At 41.0% G+C, this 25,677-nt stretch overlaps 1 protein-coding gene and 1 long non-coding RNA gene across 3 annotated transcripts in view; one reads left to right on the top strand and one right to left on the bottom strand.

Annotated features, from left to right (window-relative positions):
* The first annotated feature begins 11,239 nt into the window (after positions 1 to 11,239).
* The window catches only part of LOC113262850 (uncharacterized), an 18,372-nt gene continuing 3,934 nt past the window's right edge, over positions 11,240 to 25,677 (top strand). Inside the window, exon 1 of the long non-coding RNA XR_003318950.3 lies at positions 11,240 to 12,136. This is a non-coding gene — a long non-coding RNA (uncharacterized LOC113262850). The remainder of the gene's footprint in view (positions 12,137 to 25,677) is intronic.
* The window catches only part of GORAB (golgin, RAB6 interacting), a 19,457-nt gene continuing 14,694 nt past the window's right edge, over positions 20,915 to 25,677 (bottom strand). For both annotated transcript variants that reach the window (XM_026509398.4, XM_026509400.3), the window contains one exon: positions 20,915 to 22,739. In XM_026509398.4, coding sequence (XP_026365183.1) covers positions 22,283 to 22,739 — 457 coding nt within the window. In that variant the 3' untranslated portion in view covers positions 20,915 to 22,282. The remainder of the gene's footprint in view (positions 22,740 to 25,677) is intronic.

Raw genomic sequence — 25,677 nt, 5'->3', positions numbered from 1 at the left:
GAAAATGTTCAATTACAGTATATACAGATTCACATTTGCAGCTGACAGTATATTTCTACTGCACAGAATTGTTGTGCACCCTTAAGCGTGGAATGTACCAGAGGTTTGAAATGTATCCATACCTTGCCCTGTATAGTCTCAGAGAACAATAAAAGCAAAACCTTATTTTCCTTCCAATCAATGCTGCTTTAGAGTTTAGTTACTTTGTATGCACAGAGACTGTTTATATTTTGGCACGCAGCTATTGCTAAAGTGACTCCCTTACTCACCCTTGTTTATGGTTGACAGAATCTTTCTTTACCCCACAAATAGGACTCTTTGTGTTACAGGACAACGCGTGGCCTCAACCCTTGAAATCCTTGGAGTTAGCAATGGAAAAATTCAGGCACTTGTCCCCAGTTGTGCGGGGTGCGAGTAGATGAGTATGGAGGGTGACAAATGGGGAGCTGTCCTAAACAGACTCCAGGTATAAGGATGTTCACCTGAGTATCTATAATGAACACCAACGTCTTTTCACATCCTGAGGTCTCCGTCTAAACACAACAGAACACTATCCAGGGTAACCAACCATGTTAAGGACCCGAGCCACCTCTGATAACTGTTACCTAAGAAATCAAATGGTGTTTCCAGTCACCCCACCTAGAAATAGGAGGCTACAGCTGATTTCCATCTTGGAGGAAGGAATTGTTCCCGTCAGCCTGCCTGCCGCCTGCCTGCCTTCCTGGGATTGCAGCTGAGCCATATTTAGCCTCTAAAGCTAGATGTTTTAGTGCCTGGCTCTTTTTAACTGGCATATGTTAAGAGCTTTGAATTAACAGGTGCATAAAAACTGTCAAAAAACACTTAAATCTCAAGACAGACTGTCAGTTGTATTAAAAAATATGGTGTTACATAACCATGCACTCTCAACACGTCCAGCGTGTAACAGCTCGGAAAGTCCTTTCTCCCTGCTAGCAGCCCAGCAATGCTAATCCATCCCATGAAACAAAAGGCCACGGTCCCTTAACCTCTTGATGGAGGATGCAGGCTATGTGTGTGCATGTGCTCGCACGCACGTGTGGACAGGGGAGTGGGTCAGAAGCATGGAGGGGGAACTTTTCCCTTCTGCAACAGAATGTTCTTTCAGTTTCCAAGACCCGCATTTGTAAACTAAGCAGATTGAAGGGAAAAAAACTTCCTAGGATCCTGGAAGGCACACTTGAAGCTGTTCTTTTTAAGAAAAATAAACAATTTATCATGTAATATGGTGAAATTTAAATTACAGTTAGCACAGGATGGCAGAGAGAGAGAGGTTTGAAAATGTGTTGCTTAAAGCTGTACGAATGACAACAGTTTCAAGAGAATGTCTAAAAGTCACTATGTGGTTTAAAAAAGTAGAATCAAGAGTGATCCAGTTAAAGCAGAGCATAAATAATGTTTGCTTCCATGATATTAAGAGCTGCTTTACTGTATTTTTAAAGACAATAGTTATATATCATTAACTCTAAAACTGGGATGAGAGAGCCAAGCATTTCTGAATTAAGTACTTTCTTGCACATACTATACACTATAAAAACATTTTAATTTAATCAAATTAAGTATGACCTTGGCTGTGTTTTATAGAGTGATGTCTTGGATTCAGAATTGGGTCCTAATCTACCAAATAGCTGTGTGACTATGGCCAAGTCTGTTACCTCAAACTCAATTTTTAAAAAATTGTGATATGAAAGTGGAGGGGGGTGGGATGGGAGAGAAAGACCCCTTAACATTCATTTTGATTCTAAAAAGAGTAAAATCCTATGATTTATGAAATTCTACCTGGAATAAGAGTGTCACTTCTGGGTATCCCTATGTAGAATATTAGAACCACTCTATTGAAATGATGAGGCAGGTTTTTATCTTTTTATTTCTTCTGTGTCTTGGCATTACACTTGGGTTTTTTTGTTTGGTTTGCTTTTTGTTTTTTTGTTTTGTTTTGTTTTCCTTTTAATGCATATTCCAGAAGGCCATCACAGGTCAGCTTTCCCAGAAAACAGACTCTGGGATGGAGATACGTATGCAAAAGTTGATTGGAGAGTATGTTTGAGGACAACAATGGTTAAGTGGGTCAGGGAAGCAGCACCAGGCAGAGAAAGGTTGTATTGTAAGGTCTGTGACCTCAGCCAGTTGAGGAGTTCTGGCCCCCGGTTCTTCCCAACTGAGACAAGGGGGCCAGTCCTTAGTGTTCCCTCAACTATTAGTCTTTGATTGCAGGCTGCCCCCCGGGAAGGGGGCACAACCTTTGGCAAGGCCACTCTCATGAGCCCAGGCCAACTCCTGGAGAGCATCACCAGTGAGCCATCAGCAGCCAACACTTCCCACAGCTGGGGGCTCGGTGTCTCGGTCCTGAAGGGGTCACCTGGCAGAGTGCACCACAGTACCCACTACAAAGACAAATGTAGGATCTGTTCTCACGGTTATTATTGGAATTTACTCTTACTAGATGTACGATCTTAGACAAGATACTTAATTTTTGTCTTCTTAACCCATACTTTGCGCATTCCCAAACTGGGGAAAATAACAGAACCAGGTAAAGTTATAATAAAGACTAAAGGAAATAATATTTGTAAAGCAGCTAGCGGAGTGCCTGACACATAATGGGCTCTCTTTAAACGTGTGCTTTGCCTTCTGCTCTTATTAAGTGATAATCCTTTTTCATGTCTAGGGGTAGTTTCAAGAAAGGAAGATCTAACACACATTAGACTGTCCTTGAGGTTAGTCTGCAGATCAAAATATTTTCCTGTTGTAAAATGCCTTTTTTTTTTGAAGGATGCTGACGTTTTGGATCTAAGTTGTACTTTCTGCCTTCTGAAGGATGTCACTCTTGTCAGAAAAAAACATACCGAAATGATATAATCTCCCCTGCCTCACCGCCAACCACCTCATCTCAACAATCATCCCAGGCGCTAGCATCGCTGAGCAGTGACTGAATATATTAGGGCCCGAGGCAGGCTGTGTCCTCCAGAAAGGCCTTTTCTGCCCTACGTCTACATTAACTTGAGAGGCCATCATGAAGCACCCTGCCAGGTTCCTCTGACATCAGTTTATTAAGATGCACAGGTTTGGAAGGGAGAGAGGGGGAGGGAGACAGAAGCCCTTAGTTATTTTGCCAAATCCCATTTCAAATATGAAACCAAGCCAAAAACAGAGTACATGGTTCCCAACACTGTTTTCCCATTGGAAGGTGTTAACATTATTGTTATTGTTTTATCCTTATTGATTGGCAACGACAAGTTAGTTTCTGTAATGGGTATGGAGGAGAAAGAGTTTTTGCCAAAAGGAATTACATTCTGAGAAGGATCAAAGTGTGGGTGTTTCATCTGATACACATTTCCTCTCTGCTTGGATACCGGGTCTTATGGCCTGTTTTGAAATTCCGATGTGCATGTCAAATAGTCAGGGTTTGTTCCTCACTCCTGCTTCTTCCCTCCTTCCCTCCCTCTTTGCCCACAGACGGAGGCTTCCTTGTGGCTTCTCCCCTGCTCAGCGTCAGCTTAGTCTGATGTAACTATCACAGCAGGCCAAAGAAGGACCTGCGATGTCATAAAACCAAACCCTGTTGGTAAATATTTTGATTTCAAAAAGCTGAAAAACAATTGTTATTTTGGAAGCTGAAGGGCCAAGTCCCGGAAGGAAATTCCTGAAAAGGGACCTGGCTCTGGCAATGACCATCTCTTAAGCTGGGAGATATTTTTATCTTTGAATATGGAACAGGAAGATCATTTTCTCCAAACATCAGAATGAAACTGAATCTTTACCAGCCTGCCAGCAATTTATAATAGAAGAAAATTACTTGAGCCCTAACCATGGAGAAGTTAAAACCATATCAATAAAACAAACTAAAAAGACCCAAACAAACAAAAACCACTTTTCATTCCACTGTGTGAGCTAAACAATCCCATCCCTCGGGGTGTATTGGTTTTTATTTTAGTTTATTTACAGTTAAGCATCCATTTTACCTCTCTTTAAAGGAGTCTGAGGTGTCTTAGGGATGGACATTCAGTTTTTCGACGTTATTTATATTAGCAGTTTTCATCATGCCATCTTGATGATTATCTAACACATCAGATACACTTTTTCAATCTTTAAAATAAGTACATAAGAAGTCCCTGAGAAATATTATTCAATTAAGGCTGTTCATTTTAGGCCTTTAGTTTTGCTAAGAAGAGATACCCAATGGCCTCATAACTGATTTATACCTGATACTTTGTCAAAATTTAATGGACTGTGTTTCTGTGGCACAAACATCAAAGTAAACCAAATCTTGAACTAAACTACAGAGTTCCTTGGAGGCTTTGAATGCTCACAAGACTATGGGGAAAGAATAGGATAGAGGTGTGAGGGAGGGACTTGGAGGTGAACTGACACCTTCTAAGCATCTCTCAAGATTACCTGGGAGCCTCTCATTTTCTGGACCCTCACCTCTTACTTGCCTTGCATTTCCATAGCCCACCAACTCAGCTGAACCTGCTGGGGTGAGCAATCTGCTGCCCTGTGAATGCCAAGCCCTGCCCCCGCGCCCACCCTCGGCTGCCTCTCACGTGTCCTGAGTTTCTGCTTCTGCCCATGACCCCCAGGCTTGGATAAAACAGTATACCACAGACACACTACACACACCATACATATTACATATCTGACATACCAGCCACCACCAAGATGGTGTCAGCCAGAAGCAGGGGAGCCCTGCCCCATGAGGCAAACTTCAACCAATGAGAAAGAGAAGTAGGTAGGGGCTGGCTAGATGAATTCCCTCTTCTTCTTCATACCCATGGACTGCTCAACATAGCCCATCTGCAGAAGTTCCTACTGGATATGCTTGCTGTGCGACCAGCCACGTCTCTTTACCATTGTGGATTGAGTATCCAAAGCACTGGCCAGTGCAATATTGCTTCCTCTTCTTTCTTATCCTCCCTTGCTTCTTCCTCTCTCTATCTGACTTCCCAAGCAAAGGCTCACCAGTTCGTTAACACTTGCCTCAGGATCTGTCTGCTGGGATTGGGGAGCTGAAGTCTTCTGAGAAACTAGTCTTTTTAACAACCCTTGTAGACTATCGTCTGAATCTTAGAGAAAGGGCTCACAAGTAAGGAATCTGTCTGAGGAGCTGGGAATTCTAGACAGTCCCCCTTGAAGACCCTGGTAGCAGAGGGTGGCACAATACATGGCTCTGAGTGCAAGGGGAAGAAAGGTCTCTCTACTTCCTCAGAGGAGTAATTCTGCAGGACATTATGGGCGCCACTGGGGACTAAGAGACCACTGGCTGGCAACACCAGTAGTAGGAAATAGCCTAACCTTAGTGGCATGATGAAGAATCTTCATAGGAAGATCACTAAAGAGAAATAGAGAAGGAGAGAGTATGGTGGGTGGTACACGGTGGTTTGAGAGAACTTGTTCAGAAGAACTTGCGAAGCCCCTCTTAGAAGTTTTAGAACTCTTTGGAAATTTGGGAAAGGGGATGATTGCGGGAAGGGTTAAAGTTTTTGCCATACAAGTTGGACCAAATCCAACTGTTATAATGCAGTTGTTGGGTTAAAATGACAAATGACATTCTACATGAGCTAGCCACACTGTGACACACACGTGCTGTATGCTCTTACCATATTTGTGTAGGGCACAGTGTGACGACCGTGAGGACCGTTTACTAATGGAATGTATCATGATTGGCTTGACTTTATTATCTCTTTTCCTATATCCTAAGCCCAGTCATCAACCCATGAGACGTTCCATTTCTGTTAGAAATGATCATGCAACACCAACATCAAATTTTCCAATTATATACTCAAAGCTAAATGCCTTTCAGATGATAGCTCTGGGGAAGGTAAGGTAGAAAACTGGACACTTGAAAAAATAATGTGTTCTAGGGGTATGTCTCCTTAGTATAATCTCACTACTTATAATGAAAGGTAACTTTCAGATACTCTCAAACTATGCTTGAGAAATTATTAGTAATTATTAAGCTCGAGGGAAAAGTGACTACAGGGAGAGCAGACAATATGACAGCTAAGTAAGAATGAGAGCAGAACAAATGACTTCTTCCCTTGAATCTTAAATTATCTATGTCATGATTTTTAAATCCAGGAACAACTGAGGGGCCCCCTCAGTTGCACAGCACTAAGTGTCTGTCCAGGAAGGGGATCAGTATGATACAATTGCATATCCATACTCCCCACAACCTAGCCAACATAGCTCAAGAGTCCACACCAGCTATAGTCACCTAATTCCTATTTTGGAATCTTATGATTTTCTTTTCCTCCTAACCTTTTCTTTGAATAGTTAGAGGGGCCACTATTGTCTTAATTTTGAAATAAAAATAACGAATCAAAACAATAAAATGTCAGAATTACTATACACAAGATTTAAGGTTCAAAATCTATCTTACTGTCAGTAGATCTGTTACTACTGCTTTATTCTAGTATATATTCAACTGTGATAGGTTTGTACGTATGTTATTATGTATACACAAAAGTAACAAATGGATATGGTTCATTGCTGTCCACGACTGCCTCTCCTCTCCTACATCCCCTCCCCACTTGTCACTATACCTTCTCTTATTCAACCCAGGAATCAAATTTTGGTTGATTTTCATTGATGTATTTCTAGTATCATAGCATGTGAGATATGGTAGATATTCAAGAAAGGTATGTTGAAAGAATGAAATTTGTGAAAGGAGATCAGTGTAGTAGGTTAAATTTCTTGAAACCATCTTCTATTCTGAAAAATATAGACAGGCTTTACTCTTAGGCTGTGCACTAAGCTATATGAAGCACATAATTTTGAGACCTAACACTTATTCCTTTTGTTCTTATACCCTGAAGAGTATATTCCAGTTAATCAGGCAAGTAAGAGACCGCATGTATAACCAGACGAATGGGAGCAATTATGTAAGTTTTCATAGTAAAAATATACACAGCTTTTGTGTGTGTGTAATAGGGCATTCTCTTCCTCATCATCTATGTGATTATCCCCATCTTCGTCATCCACTGAGAGCTAACAAACACCAGGAGGCAAAGGTAGTGCCAAGAAGTAAGTCTCAGGAGACAGAAGGATGTACTTGGAAAAAAGCACTGTATTAGGAACCAGGAGATGGAGTCTTTCATAAATTACTTAACCTCTGATCCTCTACTTCTTCAGCTATAAAATAGAAGTAATAGTAATAGTAATGCTTCGTCAATCTTAACTAGTCATGAGGAATATCCAGTGAAATCGATATTTGAGAACTCTGAAGTTCTACATAGCTATAAAATGTTATATTTTTAAAAGATTTTATTTATTTATTTGACAGAGGTAGAGACAGCCAGAGAGAGAGGGAACACAAGGAGGGGGAGTGGGAGAGGAAGAAGCAGGCTCATAGCGGAGGAGCCTGATGTGGGGCTCGGTCCCAGAACGCCGTGATCACGCCCTGAGCCGAAGGCAGATGCCTAACCGCTGTGCCACCCAGGCGCCCCTATAAAATGTTATTTTATTCACAAAACAATCTCCTTAGGAGGTAATGGGGCATCAGAATCAGACAGGCATGAGTTTAAATCCTGAGTCCCCTAACCAGAACTGTATGATCTTGGCTGGGTTATTTTTCTGAACCTCTGTTCGTCATCTTAAAATGTGGCTAGTCATCCTTATTAGAGTGGACGTAACAATAAAAAACCATCACGTTGCTAGGTGTAGCACTTGAATACCTTGTTCATGTAAGTTTGGTTTAAAATGTGATCATTTGAAACAAACAGACATCTGTGGAACATTTCAACTCAGGAGTTTAACAAATTGAAGCCTGCCATTTATTTCGTGAAGTAGGTGGCAAAACTTTGATGCACTATATAAAACACCTAAGGCTAACTAAATTAACTCCCTGAAGATAGAGCCATAATCTTTCTCCTGACTGGTGGTGAGACCCAGGAGAACCCAAGAAATATCAAGCAATTAGTGGTACCTTGGTCACTTGATGCTTACAAATAGAATAATAGTTTTCCATCAGATCTCAGTAACTAGAGCAATAGTTGATATGGAATATTAAAAGAGCATATGTCAACTGAAACAATGAATCACCCATGATGAGTGATAAATGTTTACAAATGGCAGAGGATATGATAAGAGCCAACAATTTAAATCAAGTTTTAAAAATAGATAAAAGACTGGAAACAGTGGCGTATACAGTCCCTCCCCCCAGCCTGCTGGATTCGGTGGGCAAAAATTGTCAAGCCTACTTGACTGGTTTACAAAGTTTGCAAAAGGGCAAAATTACACTGGTGTCTTTTTCTGGTCATTTTTCTGTCTCCAGTGGGACTTGAAGAAAGGTATTTGCTAATGGAAATACAGCAGGGACTCAAAGGTAAGACCATATTTCATGAGAAAGCAATAAAGAATAACAGAATCATGAAGAAATGTACCAAGGGCAAAACCCACAGCGTAATAAGAAAACAACCACAAAGATTTTTCCACGGATAAACAAGAGTCACCTGAAAAGATGGGTGATGAGACTCTCCTGAACAGAAGGTTTATAGATCAAAGAGCAAGAGAGAAAAGGAGAAAGATGAAGCACACGTATGTGGTCCCAGAGACCGCCCACCACTGGGCAGGAGGGTGGAGGGCTAGCTGCCAGGTGGCAGCTGACGCCAGCTCTGAGACACTGTGCTGAAACCTAGGACTTCAGTCCCGGCTGCCTGATGAAAACCTCTCTAGTATCCACCATTAGATTCTGTCTGATCGCAGCTTCCTTGCTAAGACCCACGTAGTCACCTGTGTCCCGTGCTCTGCATTTGTGTCATTCTGGACTCTTCTATTCTCTTTGGGGGATGACTACAACAAGTTTTTTTTTTTTTTTAAATCCTCATTGCTTTCTACTTTTCTGGTTAGGAGAACATGTGAATAGAAAAGAAGTAAGAATGGGTGGAGAGTGGTGAAGGGCTTTAGACCTGCTTGTAATCACAGGTGCCTTGTAGGACTGATTTATGTTTGGCCAACTTAGAAAATGTTTTTACCAAAGCAATGCAGTCTTAATTCATTGAGCTATACAGTCTTTCACCCTCAAGCTGATGTAAACTCCTAACATGATGTAAGCTCCGGAGTGCACATACTGCCCAAGGCAAGGATTTAAAGTGAGAGTCAAGTTTGTCGTCTTTTACAAAGTATACTTTCTCACCCCGTCACTTCTCCAGTTACCAAATCATTTCCAACCTGTCTGGACCTTCTGGGGCTCGGGCATAAATCAGGAGAAATGTGGTTGGAAATGGCTTCCTTTTCTTCAAAGCAACATGTACCCAATGGAGCATTAGAAATCCATAATGATGCATGTGGTTTCCATTATGCCAAGGGAAAGCCTGTCCCAACTGCTCCAAACTGTCTCTCCCGTGTACGACATCACAGCCCAAGGTGATTTAAAAAATTATGGAGAAGTCCCTGGGTTACACTCAAGAAGGGATCTTCCAGGATCTCAGACATAGTTTCTCATTCTGATGGAAGAGGCCGATGTATGGTGGTTTGGCATGATCTCTGAAGAAGAGACTCTGTTATGAGATTTCTGGACTTTAAATACCACTATCCTTTGGGGATTTTAGAACTCCTCTGAGGTTGTTCCCAGCCTGAGCCAGAATGATCACGAGAGGCCTGGGAACAAACGTAAAACACGCAGCCTTGAGGCAACAGCAATATGTTCACAGCTTTTTTTTTTTTTTTCCCTTCTTCTAATTCTCTTTTTTTCTCTCCATCTTCCTTCCTTCCTCCATTCCTCCCTCACTCCCTCTTTCCCTTACGTCCTCTTTCCCTTCCTCAATACCTTTATTATTGGCAGTTTGACTTTTATTTTTTAGTTTTATGGTATATATCTCAGCATGCTGGGCTGGTGGAAAACGTTAACAAATGTACATATTTTTCAGATGCCTTCTAACTCCCTTGCTTTTTTCTAAGATGACTATTATTATTACTATTTTTTTACTCTGCTACTACATCCATCTGTGGGGAGTAGCGTTGAAGTTCATAAATAAATGGGTTAATTACCATGATAAGTGGATCTTCATGTGCCATTGAGAGTTATCTAGTATACAGGGAGGCCCACGACTTAGGAGGAAGCATTCAACAAAGCTCCTCACAGTCAGTATACCAAAAGATGTACACATAAGCCCCGTCCTCTAGAAATTACAGGCTAGTGGAGGAAATAAAACAGAAGAAAGTCAATGTTTACTACACTCTGAATGTTCATTAATTCAGTTAATAAGCATTAATTGAGCACCTACTCTGTGCTCGGAACTCTTCTAGGTGCCAAAGTTAAAGCAGGGAACAAAAGAGACAAACCTCCGACTTACTTTGTAGAGTAAGGGACTAAGTATTCTGTAGACATGACTTTATTTGATGTTACCAAGAGCTCTGTAAGCTGTGTATTATGATTTCCAGTTTACACATGAGAAAAATGAAACTTCAGAGAGGTTAAATTACTACAGTTTGTTAGGGACAGAGCCTCAATCTCCACCCAAGTCTGTCTGATTCCAAAGCTTCACTATTTTCTATTATCCTCGATGGCCTTCAGAGACTAATGAAATCACGAGAGATCTCACAGGGCAAAGTAGCCTAGGCTAAGTACCAACGGAGAGGAATCCAGAAGAGAGCAAACTGGCAAAGGCTGGAGCAGCCCAGGAGAGTCTCATGGAGGCACCCAGTCTGAAGGATAGAAAGACAGAGCTTAGGCAAGGAAGAAAGGGAAACAGCACACGAAGTCTCAGAGGCACATGGGTCTGTGGCGCAATTAGGGACAGTGAGTGAAAGTGGCTTAAATGAAAAGCAAGATTCTTGTAGGACAGAATTGGGAGCCAGAGCCAGAGAGAGGACTGGGACACACTATAGTGTGCCAGAGTTGGTACTGCGTCTTAGGACAGTGGAGAATGTGGATGTTGGACTTAGATTCAAAGACATATACGTCCTCTTGCTCTATGATTGCTGAAAATTGTTCTACCTTTTCAAAGTTATCAGTCCCTTGTCAATAAAAGACAGGATAAGCATGGACATGTTTTTAGGTGGCTTCAAGAATGACCCACTAATAGAAACATTGGTAAATTGCTGGATAAAAAGGCCAGCATATTATTACATTTCCACCCTGGACGTATTTTTAAATACCCACTTAGATTCTTCTTTGGGCTGGCTTGGTGTGCATACAACTGGATACATGAGTATTTAGCCAATAAAACTGGTTGAAGAATGTGAAAAATTTATCTACTTCATGAAGTCATTGTTTCATATTTGTCTGAAGCTCCCAGTGGACTCCGAACACCAGATTTTTGTTCCCTCTGCTTTCCACATTGCTCTTTCCCATGAGGAGATTCTTTTGATATCAGCATGGGGTATATGGAATTCTTTGGGGGTGAAAGGTGTTCTTTCTATTATAGTAGCTTTTTATTTAACCAGTTCATTTCCATGTAAAAGTTGCTCTTAATGCAATAAAATTAGAAGGGGCGCACCAGATTTGTTTTTTAATTTTCCTCTGGTGGAGCAGTGTTGCTGAGCAAATTTGTTGAGCAGCTGCAATTGTTAAGGTCACACTAACACTGAAAAAAGGAGGTCCTGACATCAACATACCCAAAGGTCTGAATAATTCTGGGCTGCCTCCAATTTTGAAATCTATTTCTCCGGGCTGTTCATTTCTTCTTTCTTTCTCCCACACTGGTTTCTGGCTTTTTCCCTTCTCCTAATGAACCCAATTTTATGTGAATGTTTTAATTTTGCCTGCTATAATGCAAACAGTTCCTATGGTATAACCTTTAGGTCAATTCTATCAAGTACTATTTGCTCGGGTTGTTCAGGAGAAAAAAAAATCACTTTCTTCTGCCTCGACCTTGTGTAATTGCATGAATTCTCTGATTTAGTTGGCTCTGCAAATCTATTCCAAGGTGCATTGACTGCAGGGATGGAAGGGAACTCATTATGCATTCCCTGCTGAAATGGTGACCTGCAAATAATGATGGGGAAATCAAGCTTGATCGCTGTGCTTTCTCTTTAGTCTAATTTCTGCTGAACTTTGGACTGTAACTTGTTTTTTGGCTGGAGAGCCTCAGGACATACTGGAGTCTGACCAAGGGGGTGCCGAGACCTGGATTTTCACACCATGAAGCTGGTAACAGTTTTGACTTCAATGCCTTGAAAAGTAGGTGATTTCAATTGCCCTGTTTCCTTTCAGGGGAAAATGCTTTCTTTGCACCTAAACAATCTTCCGGTGCTTTTGACTGACAAGCATATTGTTATGATTATGACTGGACTTCTTGACTCCTGCAGGGATAGCATTTAAAACTGCCTGAGACTGGCACAAATCAAAATATTCATCAACTTAAACTATGTCAGCTAAAATGGAAAAGCCAAAATTGTAGTGTTTTATATCATGTCAGAAGTCCATGAACATGGTGCAAAACTGCTTAACTCTTTCCCTGCCTAAAGAAAATTGTAGCCCATAATAGAAGTTATCTGGATATATTTTCAAAATTATACCTACCATATAAATGCCGTATTATTCTCCCTTTAAAGTATCCATTGATTTGGAGGGCTTATTGATTTCATTAACTTTCGTTCATTCCCATTCATTGGTTCATTTGATCCTTCAGTGGATACATTTGAATGCCTATCATGTGCAGGGCACTCTGTTTGCCTTTGTGGGAAAGGGAAATTAAGTTCTTGCCCACAAGTTGCTGCTGGCCCATTAGAAGAGACGTATCCATAAATAGCTATAAAATAAGCGGTATGGTAAGTGTTACATGATCGGTACAGGTAAGCTGCCAACGTAGGTTGGGTGAAATCCCCTCCATCTAAGGAATTGCTAATCAACCTCCACTTTCTCAAGAATTTTCCTCTCCTCCATTGGTGCTGCACAGTCAACAGCTCTTTTTGTAAAATGGGATTCTGCCCTTCCCTATAAGTACTCCCTCAGGTACAGTTGCTGGATCATTGACCACACTGACCTGACCAGTAGCCCTTCCACTGGAATTCAGGTAGCAAAGCGAGAGATTTCTGTCTCACTGTAGCAGCAGAAGTTGAAATGTAGACCTTATCTACAGAGGGGCCAGTAAGTGTAGAGTGAACAAAACCAACATGCAAAGAAGAGCAGAAATCAGAGAGAGTGTGGTTCTGGTAGGAATTCAGGTCTTCCGTGCCTTGGTAAAAGACGTGATTACATTTCTGTCTCTGCCTCCAGTCCTCCCTACCCCCTCTCCCCACACCTGCATTTCATTTTCAGAGAGACGGTGGGCAAGAATGAGTTGATTTCTATTACTCACATCCCAAAGAACCCTATCTAATGCAGAAGGCTTTGTAAGGAAGGAGAAGGATGGGTTTGTCTCCACTTAACAGAGAATAAGAAAGAGAATAGAAATCCTAGTGTTGCAGGATCATATTTTGATGTATTAACAAATGTGTTTTTCCCTGTGATTTCCTGTTACCCTTGACCCTCCCCCATCTGGGCAGTTAGACCATGAGTCATTCCTTGCCTCAAGGGAGGGTTGTCACAGCAGAACCAGAGAACAAAAGAGACAAATTCTTGGCTTTTGAATTTAAAAGGCTGAGCTTCAGGCTTCAGACAAAAAAGATTTGGAAGAATATTTGATCAATTTGAGCCAATTTTTTACTGCCCACGTAAAATAAAAATTCCCCTGGCTGGAAGACAAGAGGCTCTTCTAAGGCAGAGCAAGAGGGCTGGATGCTGGTGAGTCCCTGAAAGCACTTCTTGCACTCTGCTCTTGCCCCGCTCCACAGGCTGACCCCTAGCATGAATGTGGGCTTTTCAGGTTCTAAGAACAAGGAGACCTGTGCCTTCTTTCCAGGTTAGAATCCAAAAGATGGCAAACGTCAGAGAGAGCCCCTCCACCCAGCACTGTGCCAGAGAAGCTGTCGGGCACATCCAGAGCAAAAGGGGATGAGTTTTTGAGTTTTCCATGGTCCCAGAGTGGTAAAGGAGGTGAGCCTAATATTTTCTGTGGCCCCTGGAGACATGTAGAAGGGGCCGAGAGAAAGCCAGCCCTGGAGCTCTCCCACAGTCCGGTGTAAGGGACGTTGAAGATGTAATCTATAAGAGTTGAGTATGAGGGACCAGCGGTACCACATAGAGCTTAGAGGATGCCTTATATGGACAGATAACAGCCAAGAACCAGATCCTGAGGGGCACCTGGGTGGTGTAGCCAGTTAAGCACCTGACTCTTGGTTTCAGCTCAGATCCTGATCTCTGGGTCGTGAGATTGAGCCCTGAGTTGGGCTCCGAGCTCAATATAGAGTCTGCTTGAGATTCTCTCTCCCTCTCCCTCTGTCCCTTCCACTCATGCTCTCTCTCTCTCAAATAGATAAATCTTTTAAAAAAAATAAAAAGGTTAAAAAAAAAGAGAGAGCCGGATGCTGAGACATGTCAGGGCAATTTGGAGAAAGCAGCTCAGCCTCTCTGCAGGTAGCAATTTGAGCTTGACCCACAATTCTCTGTGCTCTGCACTAATACTTCCCCCAATGGATGTTCTGATCAGATGGTGAAGGCATCATTTAGATGGCATACACCTCCCCAGATGGGACAGAGTTTCTGCTAATCACCCTAAGAATGGCTGTCCTCCTTCATGGCCAGCTTATATTTTGTTGCCTCATACAAATACAAGAGCTCCTGATTCAATCTCCTGAGCCATATCAATTACTTATTGCTGCATAAAAAACTACCCCACAAATTATTCTCCTAAAACAACAACCATTTTATTTGTTTCTGATTCTGTGCGTAGAACAAAGAACTAACTGCCCACCTGATTCTAGTCCAAATTGCTGACATAGAATGGTGAGAAAATAAAATAGTTAAGTCCTTATTTTTCCTCAAAGGCTTGTTTTTGAGGCATGATTTATACAGAGTGAAATTTACCCTTTTGAGATGCATAGTTTTATGTAAGCCATACCTGAGTGAGATGGTATTTAGATGAGACTTTGGACTTTAGACCTCAGATGCTGAATGAGTTAAGATTTTTGGAGCCAGCATCCCACTTCTTGCTACCAAAATCGGTACTAGCTTGGGCTGCCATAACGAAATGCCATAGGCTAGATGGCCAAAACACCAGAAATGTATTTCTCATAGTTTCAGAGCCTGGAAAATCAAGATCGAGTTTCCATCAGATTTGGTTTCTGGTGAGAGTTCTCTTCCTGGCTTGCAGATGGTCACCTTACTATGCCCTCATACGGAAGAATGAGAAAGAGAGCGAGACAGAGAGAGCCTGTACAAGCTCACTGTTGCCTCTTATGGGGACACTAATCCTATGGGATCAGGGTCTCACCCTCATACCCTCATTTAACCTACTTATAAGTAAGCCCTATCTCCAAATACAGTCACAAAGGAGGTTAAGGTTTCAACACACATATTTTGAGACACAATTCAGTCCACAGTAGAGGCACTGGGTCACATCTCCTTGACATATACGAAATCAATAGAGGTTTTTATTAAAAAAAAATTACTGTAAATGTGGCTTTGAAATTATGAGTGAACTCCACTAAAAGTCAAAGAGAATCAACAAAGTTTTAAGAGAGTTAAATTGACAAAATCACCACCAATTTGAACTAAAAGAGACCAAGACTTTCCAAAATGAAAAGAGGCCTGTGGACCCTCTAGTTTCCATGGACAGGACGCAGGCTGATAAAGCTTCTCAGTTGGAGGCATGGGTCATTTCTTATGGAAAAGCAAATATATCTCCAACTACAAAGCTGAGAATTGAGAAGAATGCTGAACTGGGGAGCCATTCCCTGAGATGAGAACTAGGCTCTTAATTACACTCCCTGCCCCCAGAAGAGGGAGATGTGACAACACACCCCGGGCTGCATTTCAGAATGCCTTCTCTCTGCCTTGCACCCCTCTTCTTTTTAAAAGGGAATGCCTGCTGGAGCTATCCTGTCCTGTCTCACCCTGTGTGTTGAGGTGTGGGGAGAACAGGCGACTTTGCATCTTAGCTCACAGGTCTGTAGACTATGAGGAGCCACACTGAAGGGGCTATATCTGAGGAGGTTCATTCACATCTGGGCTTGATCAGATGATGAGATCGTGGATTACATGCCTGAAACCATAATGGGATGAGGCTTTTGGGGGAGGAGGTAGTACATTTTGTGTGGGGGACAAATGTGAATTATTGTAGCAAGTGGGGGCAAACTGTGTTGTTTGCGAAGATGACCACCACAATTCCTCCCATTCCTAGATGACTCTTCCTTTGCAATGTGAGTCTTCTACTCCTCCCATCAAGATGTGAAGTCCACTTCCCCACCACTGGAATCTGGGCTGGTCTTGTGACTTCCTTTGATCAGCAGAATGCAGCAGAAGTGATATATGTGACTGTAGAACCTCGTCTATAGCTCATCTTGCCACCTTGAAACCCTGGGACCTCCATGAATAGAAGTTCAAGCTAGCCCTCTTGCTGAGAAGAGACTAGATGACAGGCCCAGGTGACAGGCATCACCAACTGCCGGAACGTGAGTGGGGCTCTCTTAGATCATGTAGCCCCAGGAAAGCCACCAAATTACTGCAACCACACGAGCGATCCCCAGCAGTGTCAGCTAACTGCCCAGCCTAGACCAAATTATTAATCCATAGAATCAGGAGCAAAAAAGTGGTTGCTGTCAGAGGACACTGTTATGGGATGGTTTACTGTGCAGCCATGTATGTGGCGAGAACGGCAGACTTGGTTTCACTTCTTCAACTACATGTTGCATTACAATAGGAGTCAGGGGTAATTTTCCTCAAATGAAGATTATAATGCCATGGGCAATAAAGGCTCCAGGGACTCATTTCTCAGCTCATGTAGTAGAGTATGATTGCAGGATCTCCTTCAGCCCTCTTCAGGCAGCTCACTACACCCCCATTCTCACACCTGCTCTCTGATGCTTGAGATGCCGTTAGCTGGGGGTTAAGATTCCCACTCCACAAGCGAAAATACATTGCTTTAATATATCTCATTGTATTAAAAGGGGACACTCAAGAAAAGTAACCTATTTAGTTTCCCTAAGACATAACTGTTATCTTAGTCTGGTTGGGCTGCTGTAACAGAATAGTACAGAGTGGGCAACTTCAAAACAACAGAAGTTTATTTCTCACAGTCTGGAGGCTCGGAAGCCCAAGATCAAGGTGTTGGCAGATTTGATATCCAGTGAGACCCTGTTTCCTGGCTCACAGACGATGCCTTCCTGCTGTGTCCTCACACAGTGGAAGGAGCAAGGGAACGTTCTGGGGTCTCTTTTATAAGGGCACTAATCGCATTCATGAGGGCTCTCCCCTCCTGACTTAATCACCTACCCAAAGCCCCACCTCCTGATACTATCACATGGCAGTTAGGTTTCAGCAGTATGGATTCTGGAGGGATGCACACATTCAGTCTATAGCACTGTCTTCAGTTCTTAAGAGCAGATTTTGGGGGAGGGTGAGAGCAGAGGTCGCCTGGGCTAAGTTAAACCACTGTTTGGCAAGAATTCTGTCCAGGGTACAACCCTAGCCTGTGCCATGGGAGACATGAAGAATCACAAAAAATCTTGTTCTCTGAGCTTGGTTCCGAAGATTTTTAATGATCTTCTGAAGTGATGAATAAGAATCCCAGAAACATGGAGAGGAATCTGGCAGTCAGACAACTGCCTCTATTGGCTTTTCAGGGCATCTGTCAGTCTGGAAAATTTTCATCCCACTGTGCTTAGTGGGTATCTTGCTTCTCATCCAGGTGAAGGGCCTGCCTCTACCATAGTGTGGGGTTCAGTTGGCCACTGGCTCTGGAGTTCTGTCTTCCACCAGCAGCACAGCGGTAAGGAAAGCTCATACTAGAAGACCAGATATTTCCGGACCTGTGTGACACTGGGGCCGTGTCTATTGGTAGTTTCTGAGGGAAATGCACATGAGGTAAATACAACAAAATATTGAAAATGACTCCGTGTGGTTGCTTCAACTATTTTTCGGTTATAAAAGCCAGGTCTAAGTTCCCTTAATTAAAATTCTACCAGACTGTAGTGCCATATATATGGCTATGCACTTCCAAGTCTGTATCTTAATGGCCTGGTTTTTGTTTGGCTGAGAAAATGAGAAGATGGACAATTCTGCAGGGTTTTACTGTAAGTGAAGGCTCCGGTGTAAATTGTGCTTCAGGGCGCTGGATACAACAGCCACATGTACTGTACACATGGAGGTATTGCCCAACAACTGGAATAACAGCTCATGAAATGACTCTTCGAACTCCGATTATTCATTTCCTTCTCCTTCTCCCTCTAACAGTGTGATGCTATATACATTGCAGGGTTATTATTTCACTCATCACATGAACCTTCGGCCTAGTGACTTATCCCTTGAGGCATGCTATAATCACTGAGAAATGTGTTCCCTGTCACGTCTTATTGCTTAATTATGGTTCTATTTTAGGCTTCTAGAGTCACTTGGCTTGGAAAGACCTCTCTTCGATGTGATCTTGGAACACGCATCCATGTTGTTATCCTTGAGTTCACACAAGTCTGTTCCATTTCCACCTTGTTCTGGCGTGGGCAGTAATTATTGCTCCTTGATTCAGCAACACCTTGAGTTACTGCAACAAGCTCTTGTACTTATGCTACTTTCCACATAAGACACTATCACCTCTCTGTCAGAAAGGCATGTACTTACTTTTTCTAATACTTGGGGTTTTTTGCACTGATAAATCCCAGTGGTCCCCTCTTAAATCATGCAAAAACCTCCTCTTTTCTCACTACTCTTACTGTGGTGGTGACTATAATTTTTTTTTAACTCAGAATGTGTACATGTTGTCTACCAGAGGCTTTTTGTTGTTTTAGTTGTATGTTGCTCTTTATTGCTAAAGGCAAACTGAAAGATATGGTAAGCCCTAGATACATTCATAAATTGCCAAAAAAAAAAAAAAAGTGGACAGAATATTTAAAATTAGAAGTGTTCTATAAATTTGGGACTTCTGGAGGATGCAACCATGTTGTGTTTCAACCACTCCTATTGCCTCCCATCAAGAAGACATGTTCTGTATCAGCCTTTGAGTGTAAATCTTGGTCCTTCGGGTAGATGATACACTTATGGACAAAAGGGGCAGATCATACACCTCTCACATGGCTCTGTCCATATATGTAGCTACATACAGTGGTTTGAGCAATTGCATAAAGAGATAGTTGCATTTTCAAGACAGCTGTTTGGGATTAGGAGCTTGCAAAAGTAGCTGACATTAAGGTAAAGGCAGATGGAGAATAGTGTCCTGCTTCATCCCTCCAGAGAGTAGTTCAAGTCAGGCCTGGGGTAGATGTATGTTGAGAGGGGGTATAATTACCCTGGTCCAGAGTGGCCCCAGGTCTTGTCTGGCAGACTGAGTTATATCTATCGGGGCCTTTTAAAATGCTGACTTGGCTCCTTAGAAATACAAAACCCAAAACATCATTTATAAAGGTCACTGTGAATGGCCTGGGTCAGAATAACTTGAGTCCGTTTGTGCCAATGTTTCGGAAGAGGAAGTTGCTGAATACTTAGATAAAGCTCCTTGAGAGTACTATGTCGCTAAATCCAAACAAAGAGTGAGAGAGGTTTATAGCTGAGTTTTTACTCTATAATTCAAATGCCAATCTAGCAATAAAATATGTTCTAGAAATTCCAATCAGAGATTTCTATCATCTGACTTGGAAAGCAGCTGTGCTCTCAGTGAGTTACAAAGATTTACCACCTGCAAGTGCTGTAATTCAGTAGAATTATGCAGAGGTGAAAAGCGTGAAAAACTCTCACTGTATTTTAAATGCAATGAGAACTGTGCTTTATGAAATTCTCTGAAACCTATAAAAATGATTCTACTTAAAGTAGCAGGAATGAAGGTATAAGAACTCTTAAATTTGGGAATTCAAGTTTACCCTTTAGAGTATGATTTTTTTAAAGACAATGAGTCATAATTATTACCACTGGTTATCTTTCAAACAAGTGAGAGAACACAAAGTAGTTAACTCCTAAATTACACATCACATTATCAAGAGCCCTGATAACCTTATGCTCCAACTATTTGAGAAGTAAAACCAAGAGAAGAGGAGTTTAACAACAGAGAGGGACAGATAGCTCCGCAAAGTGCTCCAATAACCTCAGGGCAGTAACTTTGAACCAATAAGTTCCTTCACAGAAAGTAACAATTATTTGTGGATTTGTGAATCCATATATCAAAAGTCTTTTGAATGTGTTTTATGATTTTAAAAGATATCAAGGCTATCCTGGCAAAGCCAGTGCATATGGTCCTCATACCAACGAGTCCCCACTTCTTCATTTGCTCTTATTCCTCCCACACATGGAATACAGCTGCCTTATACAAAACTGATGCAATATAACTTTGTCACTTATATCATCACCTGAGCACTCAGATACCACCCTGGGAAAGCCAAGCAAAGCAAGTTTTTCAAAATAATGATATCAGTGGACCTTTTATAGACATATTTGAGAGCATTTCACAAGCACAAACACAATCCCTGGGTGGGTTATAAGACAAAATTTTCAAGTGGAGGGATGCAGTGAACTTTACCGTTGAATGCATGTAAGAGATACACCAAGAGTTTTAGAACTGCGACGTTACTAGCACTTTAAGTTTAAAAAGCCAGCTGACCAACATGCCATAAGTGAAATCTCTGGCTCTCAAACTCCTCTTCTGTAAAGTAAGATGATAAAATCTGATGATCTCCGAGGTCCCTTCCAATTCACTGATTTCATGGTTCTCCTTTCTCTGTATACCTTATAAATACTTCGACTGAGAATTAGATTGTAGCTCCCTGTATGTAGCCGATCTTACAGAACCTCATTCATTGATGAAGTTCCCTTAACAGGTTCATACAAAAGCAGACGACTACATCTACCACATGGAAATACGGGCGCATGACTGCCACACTGTGTGTAAGAACACACACTAAAGTGTCAGACTTTTTTAAGAGTAAACAAAAGACCATATTATAGATGTATCAGACTTATTTATTCCTTAGAAAAATAAGAGTGTATTGGACAATGATGCTTTCAGTTTTTACAAATATCATTCATAAATAAAAACACAACTATCTATATAAATGCCTCTGTTTAGATAAGTCAGAATAGAAAGCTATAATTTTAACTCAAATTACACAATATAAAAATACACAGCTCATCCACACTGCTAGAATACCCTCAAACAAACTCATTTAAAGATAGGATGTCCCCCACTTTTTCATCATTATTATAAATACAATATTACATTTGTCCTTATTCTCTTTTATGATCGTTCTTTTTTCAAGACTTAAAATGTAGTATTTGTACTTTTTGGAATTTCTGATAAATAGATCACAATTTAGTGTGAAATTCATAGATTCTGTGACAAACCAACAGTATTTATTTACACATTCACATATAGCACAATGTGGTGGTCAAGTATTAATGACAGTAATTAACAAACTTAAAATACTAAGAAAATCACCATTTTAACATTGCTTTCTGACAGGATAATTAATGCTTTATGACAAGCATCAAGTAGAACAGAAACACATATTTACAGACAACTTCAGAAAAAAGCGTATCAATTGTTTTGATAGGCTTTCTGTATTATTTTCACCCTCATTGTAGAAATGTTTTCGTTGTCTAAATTTAATCAATGTGCTGATTAAAGAAAAGACAATATATTAATAGTAAAATTACATGTATTAGTTAAGGTATACGTGTGTGTGTATCAACTAATCAAAACTCAGGTTGTGAATTAAAGCCATTTAAAAGGCAAACTGAAGATAAAAATAACGTTACTTAAGCTGTCTTTCGTAAACTGCAAATCCCAAGCTGTGTTTTGCAGCTCTAGTAAGATCCAACAGACAATTCAACATGCTACTTTTGTGATTTTTTTTCTCCTTCTGCCTCTTTTTCACATGTCAATTTTGGTGCCTCTTCACCGACTACATAAAATAGGACTCTGATCATCAACACCTCTCCTAGGAGAAGTCAAATGAGTTTGATGAGGTGTCGAATATTATTTTCCATTTTACTTTTCTATATTTACCTGGTCCAACAACACTCTTAACCGTGTAGTTTTTCTTCCATCTTTCTAGGTTGTTTGTTTTCACCCGGTCATCAGGGTACACCGAGGGAACTGGCCCTGGATCAAGGTGAACTGTGTGCTTATGTATAAAATTATCGTAATTTGAGGGTTTAGAATGTCAAACATGTTATACTAAAACTAACCAGGGATTCAAAAATTAACACCGTTTTAAAGACGCACTTATCCGAGCTCATGGTGGAATCTACAACGGCTGTGTACTTTACTGAATCCCGCACTAGTTGAAGGGAAGAAACACTGGCACTTCATGTGGTCAGAGCAGCTGAAATGGCCTTTACAGGAGTTTTAACTTCCTGATTTTGGTCTGGATTTTGAAGGGGAATGCTGCTGGGATTTTCACACTGTTCATCTACCTTTAGGGAAGTAGCGTGTTCTTGATGATTTTTGATCTCTTCGGCAAATCCTAATGTCCTGCTCTCCCCAGAAGGCTGAAATGGCCTCTGCAAATGAACCAGCTGTTTCTCTGCTTCGGCTTCCTGTTCGCGCAGCAATCTCTCCACCTCTACCTCAAGCTCCAAAGTCTCCTCGTCAGCTTGTACATCCAGTTGTTGCATCAACTCTTCCAACTTCTTGGCCTTGCGGAGCTCATTTTGCTGTATGATTGTACAGAGGTGTTCGGTGAGCTGCTCTTTAATTTCAGTCTTGCGCTGCAGATCTAGCTTTGCTGTAACATACTCTGCTTCAGCCCTGTCAAAGCGCTTCCTGTAGGGACATGTACAAAGATTGGTCCATTGGTTTTCCACTTAAGAAGATATTCAAAGGAGGGCCTAGAAACAATAATTAAACTCCAGAATTGGAAAAAAAAAAAAAAGAAGTATAATGAAGATATGGATACTAATATTTTATCCACACTTGTCCTACACGTCAGACAAACCAGGCTGTTGCTGCTGAAACTTTTACAACATTCACATTTGGACCCTCCTAATATAACGACATTCTTCCGCATTCATTTCCTCTTCCCGAAGCTGGGCTTGAACGTAAGCAGGCTGAGAGGTTAATCCAGTGGTAAGCTAGCTCTGGTCAGGGACAGCCCTGATTTGCAGTTTGTCAATTTCTGTATTAGAAATACTACCACCACCACGGCCAATTTCAGGCTGTTAATGTGACATCACTGACTGCAGAATTGGAAAGAGATACACAAAATCTGCTCTCATGAACCAGTGCAACCTAGCTCCAGCACACAACTGGTCAAAATGTGTGAGAGGTAAAACAGTAACAGAAGGAAAAAGTAGAAAAATCTGCATCTCTTGATTAACGGATTAGAAAAGGAAGAATTTTGGTGGAGAAGGATATGGCAGTGGTTGCAAGGTGAATGTAAATACTAGGTGAGGCAAGAAGCAAGCATCAAGCAGAACAGAAACACTTCAGGACAGGTTTAGGAAGGGTTTCTCAATCTTGGCACTATTGACAACTTGGACCGTATCATTCTGTTTTGGGGAGCTGTCCTGTACATTGTAGCATGTGCAACAGCATCACTGCTTTCTCCCACTCCCGCTGGTAGCACCCAATACTTGTAATAACCAAAAAGGTCTCCAGATGTTACCAAATGTCTCATCAGGGGCAGGAGACTTCCTGAACTAACCCTCAGGGGCAGGAGAATCCCTGGGTTAAGTCGTTCTCTCTCTATTCTGCAACAATAGACTACTGTTAGACTTTGATTAGGGCATTTTATCTATTTACATATATATACAAACTGCAAAGGTAGGCAACGCCAATTTCAGAAGTAAAGTAATTCTACTGGGGAAGTCACCCTGTGATCTCTCTTTTTTTTCTTTTGTATTAGGTTGACACAAAAAGAAAAATTATCATAGGCTGGTTCATTGTCTTTTGCCTTTTCCATATAATTTGTTCCTTTTTTTCTTTTATTTTTGGCCAGGAAAAGAGACTGGCCCACATTTATCAACTAATTATTCAGTTTAATAACCACTAACAGTTGGGAAAGCCATGGTGCTTTACCTGGTATGACTGCCTACATTAACTCAATGTAGTAAATAATTTCTGGTACTACAGTTACAGCAAAACAGAAACAGTTATATCTCCTAATGTAAGATTCTCTGTCTTGAAAAAGAATATAGTGAAAAAATGAAAGGCTTTGATTTTAGAAAACCCATGGTTCAAAACCTGCCTTAGCCATTTACCGTGTATGTACCTGTTTTGGTCAAGGCCTTTTTTGGATGTAAAGAACAGATACCCAGTCAAACTAGCTCAGGTGAAAAGTGGGTTTTATTGTAGGATACAAGAGGCAACCTCACAGGCATGTCATCAGAATCAAAAGCTATTCTCTTTAATGCTTAGAAACCACAGTTTCTCTCATTTTGGCTTTCCAATCATACTCACAGCCCAATATGGCCACCAGCTGTGGCTCTACATCAAAATCACTTCACTCAATTTCTGAGTGTTCCAATTGCAGGGGGAGGATCCAGGTTGGCTTAGCTTGGCTCATATCAGTTTGAACAGAGCTCTTAGTGTCCAGCCATGCCATCAACCCCTACTTAGCCTTTGGATTAAATGTTCTGGAGTCAGTAGTCCATCTCTGTTCTAATCAGGTGTGCCCCACCGTCAGCACCATGAGTACAAAACACAGCTAGGTTCTTAAGGAAGAGGCTGGAGAATATATGTGCAATGTCTGAAAATTCCAGTATAGTGACCCTTGGTAGTATCTTCATCTGAGTTTTGGTTTATTTGTAAAATGGTGATGATAACTATTACTTCACAGGAATGTTAAGGATTAAACAGTATAAACAGGGCAAGTGTCTCACCGAGTGCCTCGGAGGCACTCAAGGAACAGAACTTCTTCAGAGCACCAGAATCAAAAAGCATTGCTAGTGTATCACTAAACGCGTACTGTATCTAAAACTAAAATTATACAAAGTTAAAGACTCGATGTTTATACTTAAAAATTGTTGTTTACATAATGTTCATTTACCGTTTTTAATTTAACTGTCATCTAGTAAATAGAAGAATGAGAAAACCAGCTGTTTTTCGATTACTCTCTATGTTAAAAGAATTGTTCCAAAGGAGCTTTGTTGACATGTGAATCCCTTATTTCCACACTTGGTAACATATTCTGTTTATGAATGTTCTTGCATCAAGCTTAAGAGCTCTGACAATATTCTCTACAGGTATATGAATATCTTGCCCCTTCCCCCAACTCAAACCTCCCTTCTGTGGTCTGGGGTCTCCCTCAGCCAGCCAGAGTCAGTTAGTAAAGATTTACTGACTGGGCTCATGAATGCTGAATTGAAATTAAATTTGCAAATAGGTCCCTAGGTTTCCATTGATCTTTCACCCTGGATAAATCACTGAAGATTTTGCATTTTGTTTATTTATTTAAAATTCTTCTGGCTAGAAACATGCATATATATTCTTGCAAAGAGTGATTTATGTTTGAAATATTGATTAATTTCACCAACTGCACCATGAGCCGGAGGGTCAGGTGGATAATACCAAATCAGAATATGAGGACATGTTTTGGAAGAGAATAATAAGAGCATTATATATAACACAGTAAGATAAATTGAACTGGAAATGTAATTACAGAATTGTTTTGTTATTTTAAAGGGACATCGAGTGATTTAATGAATGTTATTTAAAGGATTCTAGAAACTGTCTCTTGGTTTGGTATCCTGAAATTTTTTAA

Source organism: Ursus arctos, unplaced genomic scaffold (assembly GCF_023065955.2).
Source record: "Ursus arctos isolate Adak ecotype North America unplaced genomic scaffold, UrsArc2.0 scaffold_2, whole genome shotgun sequence".
In the NCBI taxonomy this organism is placed as follows: Eukaryota; Metazoa; Chordata; class Mammalia; order Carnivora; family Ursidae; genus Ursus; species Ursus arctos.
The sequence above is the reverse complement of the archived record's forward strand: the minus strand, read 5'-3'. Positions and strand labels throughout refer to the sequence as shown.